At 33.5% G+C, this 19135-nt stretch overlaps 1 protein-coding gene across 1 annotated transcript in view; it reads left to right on the forward strand.

The window, feature by feature from the left end:
• The first annotated feature begins 8250 nt into the window (after positions 1 to 8250).
• Positions 8251 to 19135, forward strand: part of TECRL (trans-2,3-enoyl-CoA reductase like) — a 104266-nt gene continuing 93381 nt past the window's right edge. Inside the window, exon 1 of the mRNA XM_045998376.1 lies at positions 8251 to 8484. Within this exon, the coding sequence (XP_045854332.1) occupies positions 8251 to 8484 (234 nt within the window). The remainder of the gene's footprint in view (positions 8485 to 19135) is intronic.

A 19135-nucleotide genomic window follows, 5' to 3' on the forward strand; every position in this document is an offset into this window, starting at 1 on the left:
GCCCTTGTTTACTATTTATGTGATTATATAGACCACTAGAAGATACATTAGCCAGGATTTATCTTTCTGATAAGTGATTGCTCTTAATTCATTCAGTGTCACTCCATTCTACCAGTAGAGACAGACATGGCAGAGTTTAAGTATGACTATTTTTGACTGGATCTTTCTTTCATAATATAATCAAAGGGATATTCTTGTCCCTATACATTCTAGCCCAATATTCTAATGTTATTGACTATACTTATTAACACAAAACTATATTTTATCTATCTTTAGCGTATTTTATTTCCATTTATTAAATTTACTCATTAAAATTTATTGAATGCCTTTCATTTTTGCATACTAGGTACTATGCCCTATTATTTCTAAGATAGATTAACTAGGATAAATTCTGAAACTTAAGAAAATGCAATTCTTTTATAAAAACTGCATAATGTATTAAATCAGAAGACAGAAAAAAATGACTATTCTGCACAGTGCAGTTTAATTTTCTTATATAGCAAACATAATGACCCATTACTGGTCTACCTCAGCCCTTAAGGAAATTGAGTAACTCTAGGTATCATTCTGGCTCAGGTAAATCCCAGAAAACGGCGATGTAGGAATGCAGGGAAAGTGACTCATGGAGCAAACATAGACTGAATAAAAGCCAGAGGAGTGTGAGCCTATGCATTTGTCAGGGGACATTACGTTTACTATTTCACTAAGACTAAGCCTGCCAAAGAATAACACCAATTGCTCTAAATCATCTCACACACACACACACACTCGTACCCACAAACAGATGACATCTTATATGAGGGATCCCTGGGTTTTGAAAGTGTGCTGTTGAAAAATGCGTGTGTGTCTACCATTTTGCAGTCACAGTTCTATTTTAAGCACTGAATGTAAAGATAAGTGATAGGCCCTTACATATAATGTGTGTGGTCATGAGAAGTGATGCCGGGAAGTGATTATAGGTTCTGGTTTGTGAACACTTTTTGACTACTGCTTTGGTCAAGTTACGTAAATTCTATGTGTCTCAGTTTCTGCTTCTAGAATAAACCCCGCCCTATAGAGTTGCTATGTGGATAAGCAGGGAGTACACTGCCTGAACCATAAGCCTGAGGTTAGCATTCTGCAATTTTGTGTCCAAGTACTTCAACGTACACACTCCCCCCTTCCCCCCACCCCCAAGCAGATTTAAACTATGTAAATCTTGTGGTATAAGATGTAATAAAATGAAAACAATATGACAATGCCAGAGAATCTTAAAACAAGATAGTTCGAATATTGATAGTCAATCGCTCTGCTTCCAGATGAAAATGTACTTCAAACATCTCAGATCTAATTACTTAGATTTATTTAAATGTGCATTTAAAAGACTGAATAAAAATAATAATATTGAATTTCAAATTATGAGGAAGCTTAATACCCTCACTCTGTACTGCCTCATTTTCATTTCTCTGATTTATTTTACAATTTCTTGAAGATCTATGGAAACAAAGAAATTCACGTGCTTTAATCCTACCACCTGAATTTAAAAATCAGCTACATGTAATAAGAAATAAACAAACCGAGTTCTTGATTCTCAAACTCAACCATAAGTAGAGGGAAAAAAAAATTGCCTAAGAAGTGTTGAATTTTGTTGCTCTTATTTTTTTTTTTCAGGTTCTTTTTGAACATTGATTAAGAAGCTCTATAGCCCACACCATTCCTGACAACAAATCCCCGAAAGAAGGATGAGAAATAGGCTTGGCCTCAGCTCCCAAAATAAAGGGTAGCCTGTGCCAACACACATCAGCGAACAACTGCAATCTTAAGACAGGCTCGGGGGAAGGCCAGGCCTGAATGATCTGGAAACTCTCCAGGAATGATTCAAAGAACGCAAGAGCAGGCATAGCCAACTGCCCTAATAAAAGCACAGTATGCAATTAGGGGAAATGAAGCAGGCAGAGCTGAATTAGAGACTGAGATTGAATGGTTTGTGATGAGTTTGTAATTTGTATAAATGATTCAAAGGAAACATTTCAGTGAATATTCAAATCAAAATTAAAAAGATAAACACAACCAAGATAAACAGAAATGCATGGCCAACTTGAAACTCTGAAATTAAGTTCTTCCCCTCCTTTTCGTTTTCTTCTTCCATGGAAATTTAATTTTATAAAGAACCTTGAACCTTAGACACACAAGATGAGCTATGTTTTATTCAGTTTTCTTTAAAAAAAGATTAAATCTCAGTCTAATGGATGTGCCTTTCAATGAACCATTAATTCCATCATAGTCTTGGTGAAGAACAGATATTTTCGCTCCAGTCTGATTTATTAATTAATAATAATGTCACGGATTTCATGGTACATTTTTACAAAAATTACTTAACTGTCCAATAACCTTGTGAGGGAAGGACTATTATGCAGATTTATTTGTGTTTTGTTATGGCTGACTTTAAACAGGAAACAAATTTTAAATATTACTTGGCGTAATTGGTGTAGGATTAGTTTCAGGTGCAGAATTTAGTGACTCATCACTTACATAATGGAATTTAAATAAAAACTTTAAAAAAGATAAATAAACTTGGAAATCAGTTACAGGCATCATTGGAGATCATGTTGAGAATTTTCTCATTTTATGAATGTTATAAATGCTATTAAAAGAGGCTACCCAGTTTATCCAAAATTACACAGCACACACTGGCAGAGTTAAAATAAGAATCTGTATCTTTTTCTTGGGGTACCTGGGTGGCTCAGTTGGTTAAGCGGCTGCCTTATGCTCAAGTCATGATTCCAGGGTCCTGGGACTGAGCCCCGCATCAGGCTCCCTGCTGAGCAGAGAGCCTGCTTCTCTCTCTCCCTCTGCCTCCCACTCTGCCTACTTGTGCTCTCTATCTCTCTGCCAAATAAATAAATAAAATCTTTGTTAAAAAAAAAAGAATCTGTATCTCTTTCTTTAATACCAGTGCTCTTTCCCTGTATGTTTCAGCTACATTGTCTTTTTGAATAGAGGAACTATGATTTATCTGTAATTTGAACCGATGCATTTACCATTATTTTTTAATGATAATTGGTTTAGATCAACTATCATAATCTATTGATCAAAAAATCTGTTTTCTCTTCTGTCCCTTTACTATTTAGAGTGATTTATTTCATGTGACCAAAATAGTTTTTCAGTTATTATGTATATTTTCTCTATTATTATGTATTAGTTGAAATGTTAACATCAGTTATTTTAACCACTTAGTAGTTTCAGGACTTTCAGAAGCTTGTAAAATAGATCAGAAAATAAAATATTATTTTGGGAAAGTTCATATCCTCTGGAGACTCAGAAAATAATTTATTTCCATATTACTAAGGTCCTTCCTATCTGATTTTAGCCTGCTGATTCAGAGCCCATTTCATAGTTCATTGGTATCACTAAAATTGGGAAAATTGGAGAAAAAATAAGACCATATAAACTTCACAGAGGAAGAGGATAATATACTTGCAGTTATTTTGGAGAGTCAATGGAACTAAGTTAGAACACTGTCCATCACTGTGGTTATTATGAATAAATTTCATTTTCCTCCAAACTAGTATTATAACTATTCAAGTTTAGAAAGTAGAGAACAGAAATAATTTGAATGCTTGAATAGGATGATGAGGTGAAGAAAGGCATAGATCTGATTTGGGGAGACATAAATCTGATTTTGGAGACCAACACTGAGAAAGTACATTCTAAGTACACATTGAGAGTGCGTGGTTGGCTTGGTCAGTAGAGCATGAAACTCTTGTGAGTATATATTGAATGCCTTCTAGTTTTCAGAAACTTCTCTACGTACTTCACATGCATTGTCCTATTTGACTTCATAAAAATTTCATGAAATTTATAACATTATCAAAGTGTGAAGATAATAGAAAGCTTGAGATCCTGTAACTATTTACAAGTAACTTCTTGAGCCCATACTATTTCCACTAAATGTTATTTCCTAGACACATGTTGCTTGTTTATATATTTGGGCAGGGAGCCCAACATGAGGCTCAATCTCAGAACACCGGGATCATGACTTGAGCCTAAGGCAGATGATTAACCGACTAAGCCACCAAGGTGCCCCAACTTTTTCAATTTTAAACATATTTTAAATTGGAATCTATTTTACCAAGGTGCATCCCAGGTCTAATATTAAACAAATATTAATTAGGGGTGTTATTTCATTAGGATCTATTTAGCAATAATCTTATAAGCACAACTTAACAAATATAAAACATTTTATTCTTAAAACTGCTTCAAAAATACATAATGCAATAAGGAATAGCATAATTTCTGAACAATTTTTTGTTCTCTCCCCAAATTTTTCACTTGAGCGATTTGGCACAGTTCACTCATTAAGATGTCTTTCATTTCCATTGTTTCTCTTTCTCCATTCCTTATTTTACATGTTGGTGATGGTGTGTGATTATTTCATGCTTTGTATTTTGGAATAGTTCTACAAAAACATTGTAAAGGAGGTAAGGAGGGCTTTTTGTGTACTTTTTATCCAGCTTCCCCTAATTTTAACATCTTGTACAACCGTGGTATTTTATCAAAATTCAGAAATTAGCATTGGCACAACACTATCACATAAACTACAATTGTTATTCTCTTTTAATCATTTTTCCTAATTTCTTTTTCTCTTCCAGAAAACAATTTCAATGACATGGCATTTTTTTAGTCATGTTACCATATATTCTTTTTTGATCTATTACTGTTTCTCAATTTTTCCTTATTTTTCAAGTGTCTGCAGTTTTGAAGACTATTAAGTACTGTCTCTCAATTTGTGTTTGTCTGATGTTTTCTCATGGTTATAATGAGAAAGTGAATTTTAGAAGAATAAAGGGGGAAGCATCTTTATCTCATGACATTAGTGGGTGTACATGAAAGCAGCATAACTCTGCATGGTGATATTCAACTTGACTTCTCAGTTGAAATGCTGTCTGCCTGCCAGTTTTCTCCCCTATAAAGTTTCCATTTTCCCTTCCATTTATTATTTTTTGCAAGTGTGTCTACAAGTGAAACCCACACTCAGGAGGAAAGTATCCATATACATTATTTTTTTTAATTAATTAATTTATTTTTTCAGCATAACAGTATTCATTGTTTTTGCACAACACCCAGTGCTCCATGCAATACGTGCCCTCCCTATTACCCACCACCTGGTTCCCCCAACCTCTCACCCCCGTCCCTTCAAAACCCTCAGGTTGTTTTTCGGAGTCCATAGTCTCTTATGATTCGCCTCCCCTTCCAATTTCCCTCAACTTCCTTCTCCTCTCCATCTCCCAATGTCCTCCATGTCATTTGTTATGCTCCACAAATAAGTGAAACCAAATGATACTTGACTCTCTCTGCTTGACTTATTTCGCTCAGCATAATCTCTTCCAGTCCCGTCCATGTTGCTCCATATACATTATTTGTAATTGTTGGGTAAGGCAAATTATCCCTTATCCCTACTTATTTATTTATTATTTTTTAATAATGTATTCATATAAATACAGACTCATGGATATTTATAATATTCTTTGAGTTAGATTCCATTACTTGAATTATTCCAGCTTTGTCAGTGGGAGCTCTTTCAATTTGTCCTTCAGACTATTCTTTTTTAAAAACAGAAACTATTTTTGAGGAGACATACAGGTTGTTTTTATGTCATCTCAATTTAAGACAATAGTTTTTGAGCATTCTGTTAGCATCACACCATTCTGCCTACACCTCCAAGATATACTTACTGTTTGTTTGTAAATATATATGTTTATTGGGCACCTACTGTGTGCCAGACACTATTGTAAGCACTGTAATGGTTTAAGGGATGAGATCAATGATATAACAAGGTACCAATGATGCAGACCTTGTAGACATTTGCAGAGAACTTTAGATTTTTTTTTTTGTTGTTGTTGTTTCATAAAGAAGGAAGACTCTGCTGTGTGCTGAGCAGATTATTGCATTATCTGCTTTAGCATAGACCCTGATCAGTCTAGCTGCTGTATTAAAGTGATTCTAGGGGCACCTGGGTGGCTCAGTGGGTTAAGCCTCTGTCTTCAACTTGGGTCCTGGGATCGAGCCCCGCATGGGGCTCTCTGCTTGGCAGGGAGTCAGCTTCTGCCCCTCTCTCTGCCTGCCTCTCTGCCTACTTGATATCTCTGTCTGTCAAATGAATAAATGAAATCCTAAAAAAAAAAAAAAAAAAAAAGTGATTCTAGATTGGCCAGTGGTGACACAGGGAGATTAATTTGGAAAAGCAATACAGATGTGATTGGTGTTTTTAAGGTAGCATGGGGTGGTGAAAAGACTGTGTTCTGGATTTCCTTTTTTTTCTTTTTTTTAAAGATGATATTTATTTATTCATGAGAGACGGAGAGAGAGAGGCAGAGGCAGAGGGAGAAACAGGCTCCCTGCTCGGCATGCCCGACTCGATCCTAGCATCCTGGCATCATGACCTGAGCTGCAGGCAGAATGCTTAACCATCTGAGCCACCCAGGCGCCCTGTGTTCTGGATTTCTGATGGATTAGAACTGAGGTGTTCGAGAAAGGGAGATGTTAAGGATGATTCCAAGTTTGAGTTCTGTTCAACTGGGATGATGAAATTGCATGATACATGTGCGTGTGAATGTGTGTGTAATTACATGGACATGCAAACACACACACACACACACAGATACATATATCCCTGTCTTCTGTGTTTTCAAAAGATTAAATATTGAGTATAATGGTTGTCCAGAGGATGAAAATGATAACTGAACAATGTGTAATTGGCTCTCTATTGCATAATGTTTGGTCAAAATTAAAAATCAATACATTAGAAAAAAATCAATACATTGGTTTGTTTGATGATAAAAGTAAATATTTGCCTCATAGCTGTATAGATTCACCATTCTATTATTATTATTATTATTATTATTATTATTATTTTAAGTAGGCCCCACAATATGGAGTTTGAACTCACCACCCTGAGATAAAGACCTGAGCTGAACTCAACTCAGTCACTTAATGGACTGAGCCACCAAGGAACTCCACAGGTTTCTATAATTTTAACCATTTTGCTTTTCATGCCATCATTAAAAATGACATCTCAGAAGACTTTCCTATAATATCCCTTTGAATCAGTGACAATATGTTTTGAATATTTTTCAGTGTTTCTTTTTTTTTTTTTTTCCTTTTTAAAATTTTACTTGTTTCTTTGACAGAGAGAGCTTAAGCAGGGAGAACTGCAGGCAGAGGGAGAAGCAGACACCCTAGGAAGGAGGCTGATGCGGGACTCGATTCCAGGACTCTGGGATCATGACCTGAGCTGAAGGCAGAGGCTTAACTGATGGAGCCACCGAGGAGTCCATCAGATACACTGGTATCTGAGTACTTGGGAGTATTTTACAGAAATCTCTCCAGGTTGTTTAACATTTTTTGTTGTTCATTTTGAGATTTCAATTTGCCATAGTTTACTGTTGTGGTACACGTGGTGTTAAGTACTCATTTTTTATATAAATTCAGAGATTTGCCAATAATATATAATGTGTAGAAATGTTCAAATGAAATGTACTTCTTTTTCCTCAAGTTATAAAACGGCTTTTGACATATTCTAATCTCATGGATGACTTGCCATCTTTCTATTCCCTGTATAAAGTGAAGAATTCATCCATTTGTACCATGTATATACACAGTTGTGTATATATAATATATATTATTTACGTTACATTATGTTATATATAACATGTTTGATATTTCTATATTAAATATGTTTATATATTTGCATTTATGCATATGTATTTAAAACATGCCATAAATCTTTATATTAGGCAGCATTTATTAAAAAATTGCTATGTAATTATGCAATAGGTGTTTTTAAATTTATCTAAAAGATAGTCCTTTGCTAATTTTAAATACATCTACATGCGAATGTGTGAATAATAATATATGTACTTGAAGATTAGTGCATACAGAATTCAAAGATAATAAAAACTCTTTTCCACTCTTTTCTTGCTTTGGGATTTGAGATAGTAGTGACCATATTAAGAAGCAGAGGTAAAAGGAGAAAGTCAGAGATAATCGGAATGCTGGTAAAGTAATCCTCTACTCTGCGGCAATTTACAATAGTGCGTTATATATAGCAATAGATCAGTCATTGTTTTGAAGCCGGCTAAATAAAACTTACTCTTGGAAAGGCATAGCACTCGACCTTTCCTGGTTTCACCAGCAGTATTTAAACTGGTGCGAGGCAACACTTGCAAGTGTCTTCTGTTGACATGACAGATTCTCCTACTAGTTCACACAATGTTCAAAAGGCACAAGTCCCTTACTTCGGAACGCAAGAGAGAAATATTTTCCAGAGGAGTTACCAGGTCCATGCTGAGGAATGACTTGAGAAACTTTCACTGTTTGTCGCAGTTTGTGCTCTCAGCAGGCCCTCTAAAATCAGCTCCAGTATCTAAACATTCAAAAACTGTGCACTTTGAGATCGAAATACTTGATGCTCAAACAAGAAAGCAGATATGTATTGTGGATAAGGTAAGTGATATTCATTCATTGAATTTCTCGTCTGCCCCAAAGATTGCTAACCTGTTAATTTATGCTGAGAAGGTTGTCTCAAAATATATTCCTGACTTTTAATGTTAGTTTTATGGGTGGTAGGATATATACTTCATATACTGTTCCAGTAGAAGATATTTATTGTGTCTTTCACAATCAGTTTAAATGGTAGCCAATAATTATTAGGTTCTGGTTTTTCTTGCTAACACCGACCATTGTCCAGAGGTAAAATTTTCCGTGCTCAACTTCTCAGCGTTATAACAAAATTTCTCTAGGTTATTCTCTCCATGTACTTAACTACATATTCAAATTACCATAGAGTTTTATTAGTGCTCATAGAAAATAACAAGCAAAAGGTGCTAAATTTACTAAAAAATATTTAGCATATATGATAAAGTCTAGTCATATAAAAATATTTGGAGTTACTTGTCTTAAAAAATAAGCATTTCACTTTTTATGAAAAGTTTACTTATTTCAAAGTGCTTAATCTACTAAAAAAGTCTTGCTTAATATTCACATTTTTATATTCATATATTTATATTCATATCACAAAACTTTTATATTCATATCACAAATCTGTCACTCAGGCAAGATAAATTACATGCTTCCTATGTTAGAAAATTAACACATAAATATATGTGTACATCATGGATATACATATGTGTATATAATATCTAAAACATTTCAGTTTTTCATAAGTTTGAAAAGTCACTGGTAGTTTAATTTATTGCGAAAGATTGGATTTTTAAAAACAATATATCTTCATTTATTTTTCTTTAAAGACATCCTAGAGAAGTTTTTTTTATTATTGTTCTAAAATAAAATCCAGTCACTGATTTCTTTTAACTATACTCAACCTATAATTCTAGATAAGAAGGCAAGAGACAAAATTCTTTACTGCTTTTAATTGCAGAAGATCATATGTATTTTCTCACTTAGTAGTTATTACACTATGGCCAATCTATTTGTTGGGTGACATTAACTTTTAATTACAGATGGAAATAAAAAATAACTGTTACAGGTTCATACAGGTCAGAACTGGAATGCAAGAGATTCAGAATTATTTCTGTGCGATTCTAAATCACATTCTTTTTCTATAGTACCGCTAGAATCATATATAAATAATGAATATGTATGGCTAATAACACTTATGAATTTCATGCATGCTACAATTTATTTCTATTTTAATATCTCAATAAAATTTTGGGGTTTTAAATATCGTACATGAATTAGAAAACAAACTAAAACAAATATCCAGATTGCTAATGTTTGCATTATGTCCCTCAGTAAAATTTAAAACTCATAAGAAAAATACAATAATGTATTTTTATTATTTTATTATTCCATTTCATTTTTCATTTTTATATTTTATGAATAATATAATGTACATCACATCATATATAGAAATATATTTAATATATTTATTATAATATATAATATAAAATATGTAATATATAAAATATACAATATACTATAATATATACTATACATTTTATATAGTATATATTTTATATAGTATATATTATATATAAATATTAAACATGATACATATATAAATATATAATATAAATATTATTTTATAAAAATAAAAATGTTCGTTATTATCATTTATTAAATGAAAGGAAAAAAGATAATGAATGAAATGGATGTTAAATTGGTCAAGGATTCCCAAAGACCAAGATTCTAAAATGAGACTGGTTTTCGTGTCCTTTCTGATATGTGTCTAAACTTTGATGCACAATCTACCTTAAAGTAATGAGAATCTGCTAAACATCTGCGAACTATTTTTCCCATAAATTTAAATTTTGATATTGAGATTGTATCTGAAGGTAAAACATGGAGTTTTACATTTTCAGTTATTTATTGCAAAAATACATACATACATACATACATACATACATACATACATTAAATAAAATAAGCAGGCAGAGAACCGGCAATTTTTTTTTTTTTTTAGAGATAAGGATTTGGCTTAGGAATTTTGGTTCAGAAATTTTGCCTGCATTTGAATAGTTCTGGTAATTGGATCTCCAGTGGCAAACCTTTGGGGAACATCAGTAGGCCAATAAGGGGATTACTTCTGGATTACACACGGCTTTTATTGCACAATGATACCGTCTGATGTGCAACTTACAATACAGAAGTGTTTGACTTGTCAGGAGAACTGGATTTTGTTTTCTCTCATTATTGTTTGTAATTTGATAAATTGTCTCAATAATGGAAGACATTTAAAAGAAAATATCTGGATTAATGTATATATATATTTTTTTGCTCCATGACTCTTGAAAGTTCAAATTTATAAACATGAGAAAGATTGATTTTTGTTTGTTGTTCAAGATACTGTTTTTCTTGGACAAAGTAACAGCTATATTAGCAGTAAGGTCATCTTAAGTGCCTTAAACTGTTCTTGGCTCTACTCAGTATACTAAATCAGTGTTGTTTATGACTGAGTCCCGGTCTCTCAGTAAGTACTGTGTTGAAAAGCGGTAAAAGTTAAAGGTCATGTACTTTGGAACTAAGTATATCCGGACCGAATCCCTGCTGCATCAATCATATTTATCAAGGCTCAGGGAAGTTGCTGAATTGCTGATCACCACCACGTTATTTAGAAAATAGGTTAATAAAACATATTTTTGTAGGCTTAGACTGAAAAATAGGGAAAATATATGTAACATGCTTAGCATGGTGCCTTGGACATAATATGGAATAAGCTATATTTTTCTTAGTTTTAATAATCATTTGGAGAGATAAAATTAATGTGCATAAATATTCAAGAAAAAAGTGATGAGCATTGTGATACTGGCACAGACTTTAAATCTGACTTCTTGGTAATTGCCCATTGACATGAATTGTTATAATGCTTAGGTTAGATATAAATATTCAAAGACCTTGAGTGGAATGAATGTATTTTAGTAATATATGCTGAACTCTAGTGGAAATGTAGTTTGTATCTAGATACTTTAATTTAAAATTCAAAATTGACAAGGTGTCTTCTAAGGATATTCATGAAACAAAGCATTGAGAGAATTCTTGGGGTCAAAGAAGATACACTGAATCAGGTTCTTTTATTTAATGCCATACACATAACACACGCACGCAGACACACACACACACACACACACATGCACACCAAAGAAACAAACCAAAACCTTTTGCCTTCTCTATCTTCTCCACCTTCTGCCCATTTCTCTGATTACTTTCATCCTGTTCATATTGTCTACCCACATTTCTCTCTTCTCATTCTATCCTAAACCTACTCCATTCAAGGATTTACTTCCATAGCTTGTCAGAGTTTGAACTTGCCAAGATCACCAGTGAGTTAGTGGTAAATTCCTTGCTAAATCCAAACATTATTCCTCACACTTTAGTGTGTCAGCAACATTTGCTACTGATAGGCATGGCTTCCTTCTTAAAACACTTTTCCTATGTGAATTTCAGGATCATAAACACATATTTTTAAAAACTTACTTCATTGCTTCTCCCTTTCCTCTTGCTGCTGCTTCATCATCTGACTTAATGCATTGTGGATTGTCATGAACTCGGTCATCAGAACTTCTCCCCATCTTTACTAATTCATCTTATTGTGTCCAATAGCTTTGAATATTATCTATTGATGACTTAGAAATATGTAACTGCAGCTTCTCCTTTTCTCCTGAACTGAAAATTCATTTGTTCATGCATGTAGACATCTATGTATGCCACTGTGTATGTATTTACCTATGCATCTATCTAGGCATCTATTTATGGACTACCTTTCCATGAGTATGGATGTTTGCTAGGCATCTCAAACAGAGCGTATCTGAAACTGAGCACTTGGTCTCACCCCCAGATTTTATCACAGAGTTTCCCGAGTCACTAAGTGGCAACTACATCCTTCAAATACCTCAAGCCAAACACTTAAGAGACATCATAACTCTTATCTTAATCTCACTCCCCCCACACGCAATCCATCTTCTCAGTGATACCTTCAAATATATCCAAACTGACAAATTTTTACCACCTCTACCGCTAGCACTCTTAAATCTTTCCTCCACTTCTGTTCTTAGCACCTTCAGTATATTGCTTACGCAGCAGCTAGGACTAGCCTGTTAGACCATGTCAGCTACTATCATTTCCTACATAAAATCAGACAGTGTCTTCTTTAGATCTGATTAGTTGTCACTTTTTCTTTAGGGGTTGTTACTAACAACTTTTTTTTAAATAGTAAAATCTGCCAGTATTATCTATTACCCTTTCCTGTCCTAGTTCTTTGCTGCTACTTAATACCCTCTAACACACTGCTTATTTTTCCTTTTTCCTTTTGTTTATTATTTGCCCTGCTCCTGGTATTCCAACTTCACAAAATCTGGGATTTTTTTTTTTAATTCCTGTATCTCCACCACTTAGAACAGTGATTGGCACAAAGAAAGTATTTAAGAAACATACACAAGAAAAGTGTTTAACCAACATGTACTGAATAAATGATGCCAGTTCAAGAAATGTGTGGATTTGACAATGCACCCATGTTTAGAAGCGATACTTTGGGTTGAGGGAGTAGGATACTTGAAAGTACTTTTTACTATACTCTAAATAAAATTATTATTGAAAAAACATATTCACAATAAAAGACATTTGATTAAACCATTTCACTAAATGCCAAAGTTCTTTCTGGTTTTCCCCCAACAAAGATGTATAGGATTTTACTTTGTGTTAGTGTATAATTTACTGACAGTCATGCTCTGATAATAAAAAGCTAATAAGCTTTTCATAAGGCAGACAATGTAGATGGGAATATTTATTTAACTAATTTAGTTATATCCCATTTGTGATTAAAATGATATGACTAATCAAGGATAAGATAGGGAGCTGACATAAAATATAAATATCATTCTTGTTTTTATTGGACCATAAAAATATATGAAAAATAGTTTTTAAAACTTTAACAGTGAGTTATTTTCAGTTGCTCACTATCCCTGTCTCACTTCTATTTTGTAAAATGTCAGAAGCTTATCTAGTGATATATTGATGATTCAAGAGCACAGCAAGAACTCTAAAAGCTAGGATTGATAAATGTTTCCAATATCTTCCCATTCTTTTTTCTTTAATCTTTTCTCCAGGGAACTTGACCTCAAGAGCCCTCTTTCTCTTATTATTTTATTTGCTCTATGTCAAAACTTTAAAAAGCATTTTAAAGACTACTTATAGGAGTACACTTACTGTGATGAGCACTGGGTGATGTATGGAATTGTGGAATCACTGTATTGTGCACCTGAAACTAATAAACCATTGTATGTTAAAGAAAGACAGTTATAAATACAGGAAAGCACTCAGTAATTTCCTAATCCTTCTAATGGTAAAAATATCAGTTTTTACCAGAAAATACTGGAGAGAATTATAGGGTAGTCAGACTGAATAAAAGTTGCAATTTTAATACTTTAGTTAGAAATTTTGAGAATTCTTTTTTTTATTTGTCTTTATTTTATTTTATTTTTTTTTCTATTTTTGTATTCTCTTTTTTTTAAATTTTATTTATTTTTTTCAGCGTAACAGTATTCATTGTTTTTGCACAACACCCAGTGCTCCATGCAAAACGTGCCCTCCCCATTACCCACCACCTGTTCCCCCAACCTCCCACCCCGGACCCTTCAAAACCCTCAGGTTGTTTTTCAGAGTCCATAGTCTCTTATGGTTCGCCTCCCCTCCCCAATGTCCATAGCCCCCTCCCCCTCTCCCAATCCCACCTCCCCCCAGCAACCCCCAGTTTGTTTTGTGAAATTGAGTCATTTATGGTTTGTCTCCCTCCCAATCCCATCTTGTTTCATCTCTTCTTCTCCTATCCCCCTAACCTCCCATGTTGCTTCTCCATTTATTTATCTGACAGACAGAGATCACAAGTAGGCAGAGAGGCAGGCAGAGAGAGAGAGGGGGAAGCAGGCTCCCTGCTGAGCAGAGATCCCGATGCGGGGCTCGATCCCAGGATCCTGAGATCATGACATGAGCCGAAGGCAGAGGCTTTAACCCACTGAGCCACCCGGGCGCCCAAGAATTCTTAATTTCGAAAGCTGCCACTTAGTATTTTACCTTGGGAAGCATGCAGCTAACAATATAGAGGCCTCAATTTGTGCATTTATAAAATGAGAAGGGCATCTGTCTTAAAATATCTTCATGGCAGTTTTTAGAATTTCATGTATATACAAGTGACAATATCATTTTTCTTCCATTTCTCTCCTTCCTCCTCCTTCTCTTCTTTTTCCTTCTTCCTCTTTTCCTCCTCTCTCATTCATCTGCTCTTCCCATTGCTGTCTCTTTTTTCTTTTCTTCCACCTCAGTCCCCTTCTTCCTGTTTCTTATTGTGAGCATTGAAGCTTATGAACTTTGAATTGAAATAAAGCAAATTTTTAATAGAAACATGTTTTTATTTTGTCTTGAAATATAATCCAATATCTCTGCCCTTTATCATCATTTATTGTAAAAAGGATGAAAGTATTACTATTCATCCATTTATAAAGGAAGAACACTGGCACAGAGACTTGAAGAACTTAGTGTGTATTAGAACCAAACTTTGAACTGGCCAATATCTATCTGTTCTGGGCTTTGATCTTAGCTACTCTATGCTACCACTTGACAGATACTAATGACTTTCATTAGCCCAAATTCTCATGTTCTCTTTAATTTCATGATTGAGACAGAACATCTGATTCTGACTTCTGATACAGACAATGTGTTTCAGGACAGATGTGCTATTTTATTTTCTTTCTTTTTTTTTTTTTTTCTTTTTTTAATTCTTCAATCAACATCTTTTTTGTTTTCCTTTTTTAAAGTTTCAGATTTTTATTTTTAATTTATCTAGTTAACAGAGAATGTGATATTTGTTTTAGGAGTAGAATTTGTGACTCAGCACTTACATATAACACCCAGTGCTCATTTTAAGTGCCCACCTTAATACCCATCATCCATTTAGCCCATTCCCCACAACCTCCCCTCCAGCAACCCTCAGTTTATTTTCTATAGTTAAGAGTCTCATTTATGATTTGCCTCCCTTTTTGTTTTTCCTTTCCCCTAAGTTCATCTGTTTTGTTAAAGGTGCTATTTTTGAAGGATATCTATTTCTCTTATTTGATATGGAAAAAGTTTCCAAAGTTTATTATTTTTATATACATTTTATATTTTTTATATATTATTTTATTTATTTATTTATTATTTTATTTATTTATATATTTTTGTTTATTTATATCTATTTTTTATATAAAATAACATTAATTAACATTCAAACCTAGAAATTAAAAAAAATCTTTGAAGTATCTTATATAATAATAAATTAGCAACAGATATGCTCAACATGTTTATGTCATTAAAAATTAAAGAATTGAGATGAATGATTCCTCCCCAAATAAGTAATTAACATAATCACTTTCTGTGAGCCCAGAGGAGCCTCAGTGTCCACTCCTTTTTTTTTTTTTTTTGTATATACTTGGAAATTCCATACTACACCATGAAATTCTAATTCCAAAGGAATCAGTGTGCTTTGATCCTAGTATATTTTAGTATCATCTTCCCTGCCTTAGATTTCTTTCAGAAAAAGTGAACCTATTTTATTTAACAAATACATAATGCCAGGAAAGGCAATGTAATGCAGTGGTTTATACACAGAAGTCAGACATTTGTGTCTGTATTTGAGCTGTGCAAATTATTATTGTTTTATCCTTGTAACATGTTACTTAACTAGTCTAATTCTTGGTTTTACAAGTAGGGTAAATTACAAATCAAAGCACAAAAAATATGTATCTTCCAGGAGTATCTAGGGTTTTTATATTCTTGTAAATATGAAAAACATAGCAATGTGTCCACCACATGTTTGATTTTCTGTAAATGAATGCTATATTTTTAGACAGTGGCAGTATATCAGTAATATTATTTTTCCACTGATGAGGAAGATAATTAAATTCATATTATAACTGTAATAACAGTCATTTTTTATGACAGTCATTATGATTCCATTCTGAAATGATTAGGAAGCATTAGAATTAGGATGGGGGCACCTGGGTGGCTCAGTGGGTTAAGCCTCTGTCTTCAGCTCAGATCATGACCTCAGGGTCCTGGGATCTAGCCCCACATCAGGCTTTCTTCTAGGTAGGGAGTCTGCTTCCCTCACTCTTTCTCTGCCTGCCTCTCTGTTTATTTGTTATCTCTCTGTCAAATAAATAAATAAAATCTTTTAAAAAATTAGGAAGTATGGTCACAGGGGCCATCTTTGTAGCATCAGTTTCTAGCATCTTATATCCAACTATCTTATAATATGCACTGGGTACTTATACCATGATACACCATGAAAGATGCCAATGGATATATAAAATTTGAACATCAATATATAGTAAAGAAAAATGAATATACTTTAGAAAACTATTCAGGTATAGCATTTGTAAAGCAAATATAAACTATTGAGTGTATTCAATTAAATTATGTCTACATTTTCCATTTTCAAAATATATCACCATGTAAGAAAACTGCTTATATGGTGAAGGTATAAAGAAGATGTCATTTTAATTCCTGTAATATATGAAATTCAGTGATACTCTTTTACAAGGTCAAACATAGATGAGTAAGTTTTGGAGAATGTATCTTGAAAGAGAAGAGTTGAAATTTACCAGATTCACTGGTTCTCCAATTCTCTCTATATTTTGATGTCCTATAGGCTCACAATGAACCTTTTATTAATTCAATAGGTACTTGTTAAGACATATGCCTAGTGTTCTATTACATGTTCAAGATAATGCACTAACTTGACCAGATGCAATTCTTATTCTCATAGATTCTGTTCTTTCCTGTGGAAGCCAAGCACTGTATAAGTAATGTTAACTGCAAAGATATCTACACAGTGAGAGGAAACAAAGTCATTGGAAGTAGTAAACAAAGGGATATAATCTGTGAAACAGGAGAATTTCCTTGGAGGAATGATGTTTATGTGTGAATACAATGGAAGAGAAATAGGAGAACATGACAGATATGGGAGATAAAGAACAGGACTTGCTTGCTTGTAAAAAATAACAGCCAAGGAGGATGCAAGTATGATGTTGAACTCTTATTTGAGCAACTGAGATCCTGAGAACGGTGTAATTTGCAGAGTCATTTTTATTGGTGTTTGTTTATTTTTTGCTTCTTTTTTATCCTTTTCAAGTTTTTATTTAAATTCCAGTTAGTTAGCATACAGTGTAATATTAGTTTCGAGTGTGCAATTGTTTGCTTTCTTGTTTTTAATGCAGACAAGTAGAGAAGCAGGTAGGAAGCAAGAACTCAGTTTTGTTCTTTTTAAGTTGAGGTCTTTGTGAAATATCCAAAAAGAGATAACCTGCAGGCACTTGGGTTTGAAGTTTTAGAACTCAGGGAAGTGGTTCTGTTTAAATATGTCGACTTGGGGATTATAAATGTCTAGGTGTCTCTTGCAGTCACTGTAGTATAGAAGATAAAAATTTAGAAAGAACAATATAATGAATAAGGCAATAAAATAACCAGTGATAGAGGCCTGAGGAATTCCAGTATGTTCAGATCTTAAATAGAAGGGGGGATTGAAAAAGAAAATAAGGAGAAGTTTCCGGAGAGACAGAAGAAATATGGTGACTCTTTCCTCACAGAAACCTAAAAGAAATACTTCAGTGAGAAGGGAAAGACCAGTAGATACAGCTGAGAAGCAAAAAGAAATAAAACAAGTACCCCTTGTACTAAGTGGGATAGTGTTCATTGTTTAGTTTAATCAGATCAATTTAGGTACAATGCTGTGGGGGAAAATCCAGTCTAGACGAAACTCTATGGGTAATGTGAAATTTGAGTTTCCTAGGAAGCCTTTCTTTCATAGGCAGCAGAAGTCTCGAAAACTTTATTGTCTCAACTCCATTCTTCAACTCTATATTGACTCCTGGGGTCTGATTCACATACTTTGGTTTATGTTTTACCCTCCTTCATTCTTCCATTTTTAACATTCTGTATTACTCACCAGCCCCCCGAAAAATATTGTAAATTTCCATTCTTTGAGTTTGGGTAAAATTTGATTCCTCTGCCTGGAATGTTCTGTCACAGTCTTCTGTCTAGTTTACACCCACTCCTCATGATCAAACTGAAATGACAACTTCTTTGTGTGCCATTTATGATCCCCGATAAGCATATACGTTATTTGTCCCAGACTGTTGGCTGAAATTTCCATTAAATAACCTACTATTTGAAAATGAACATTTGTAAACTATCCCAACAGTTTGAAAGATTAACTCTGTGCTTGTTCAATCATATATTTTTTTATAATGAGAAATATAATTAGTTTATCAGAATTTCATTTTTTCTAGCAATTTATTTCATTGAATTTGACAAATATATCATAGAATTTCTTAAGGAGTAATATTTTGTCCTACATAATTTAGGAAGCATTGAGCTACATGACATGGAAATGACCTAAATGCTATTGTACAATAAATATGCATTGGATGCAAAATTGGAACATGTCATAGCCAGGCTCCTCTTAGATTTCATTCTAAAAATTGTATGTTCTTGAATAACTAGGTAAAATAATAACTTCCAAACACCTGAATTATAAATATACTACAAAAATTATAGCTGAAATAACATGTCTTTAGATCAAAGAAAGTAAATAAATCCTGTTTTTCTA

Source organism: Meles meles, chromosome 2 (assembly GCF_922984935.1).
Source record: "Meles meles chromosome 2, mMelMel3.1 paternal haplotype, whole genome shotgun sequence".
Lineage (NCBI taxonomy): Eukaryota > Metazoa > Chordata > Mammalia > Carnivora > Mustelidae > Meles > Meles meles.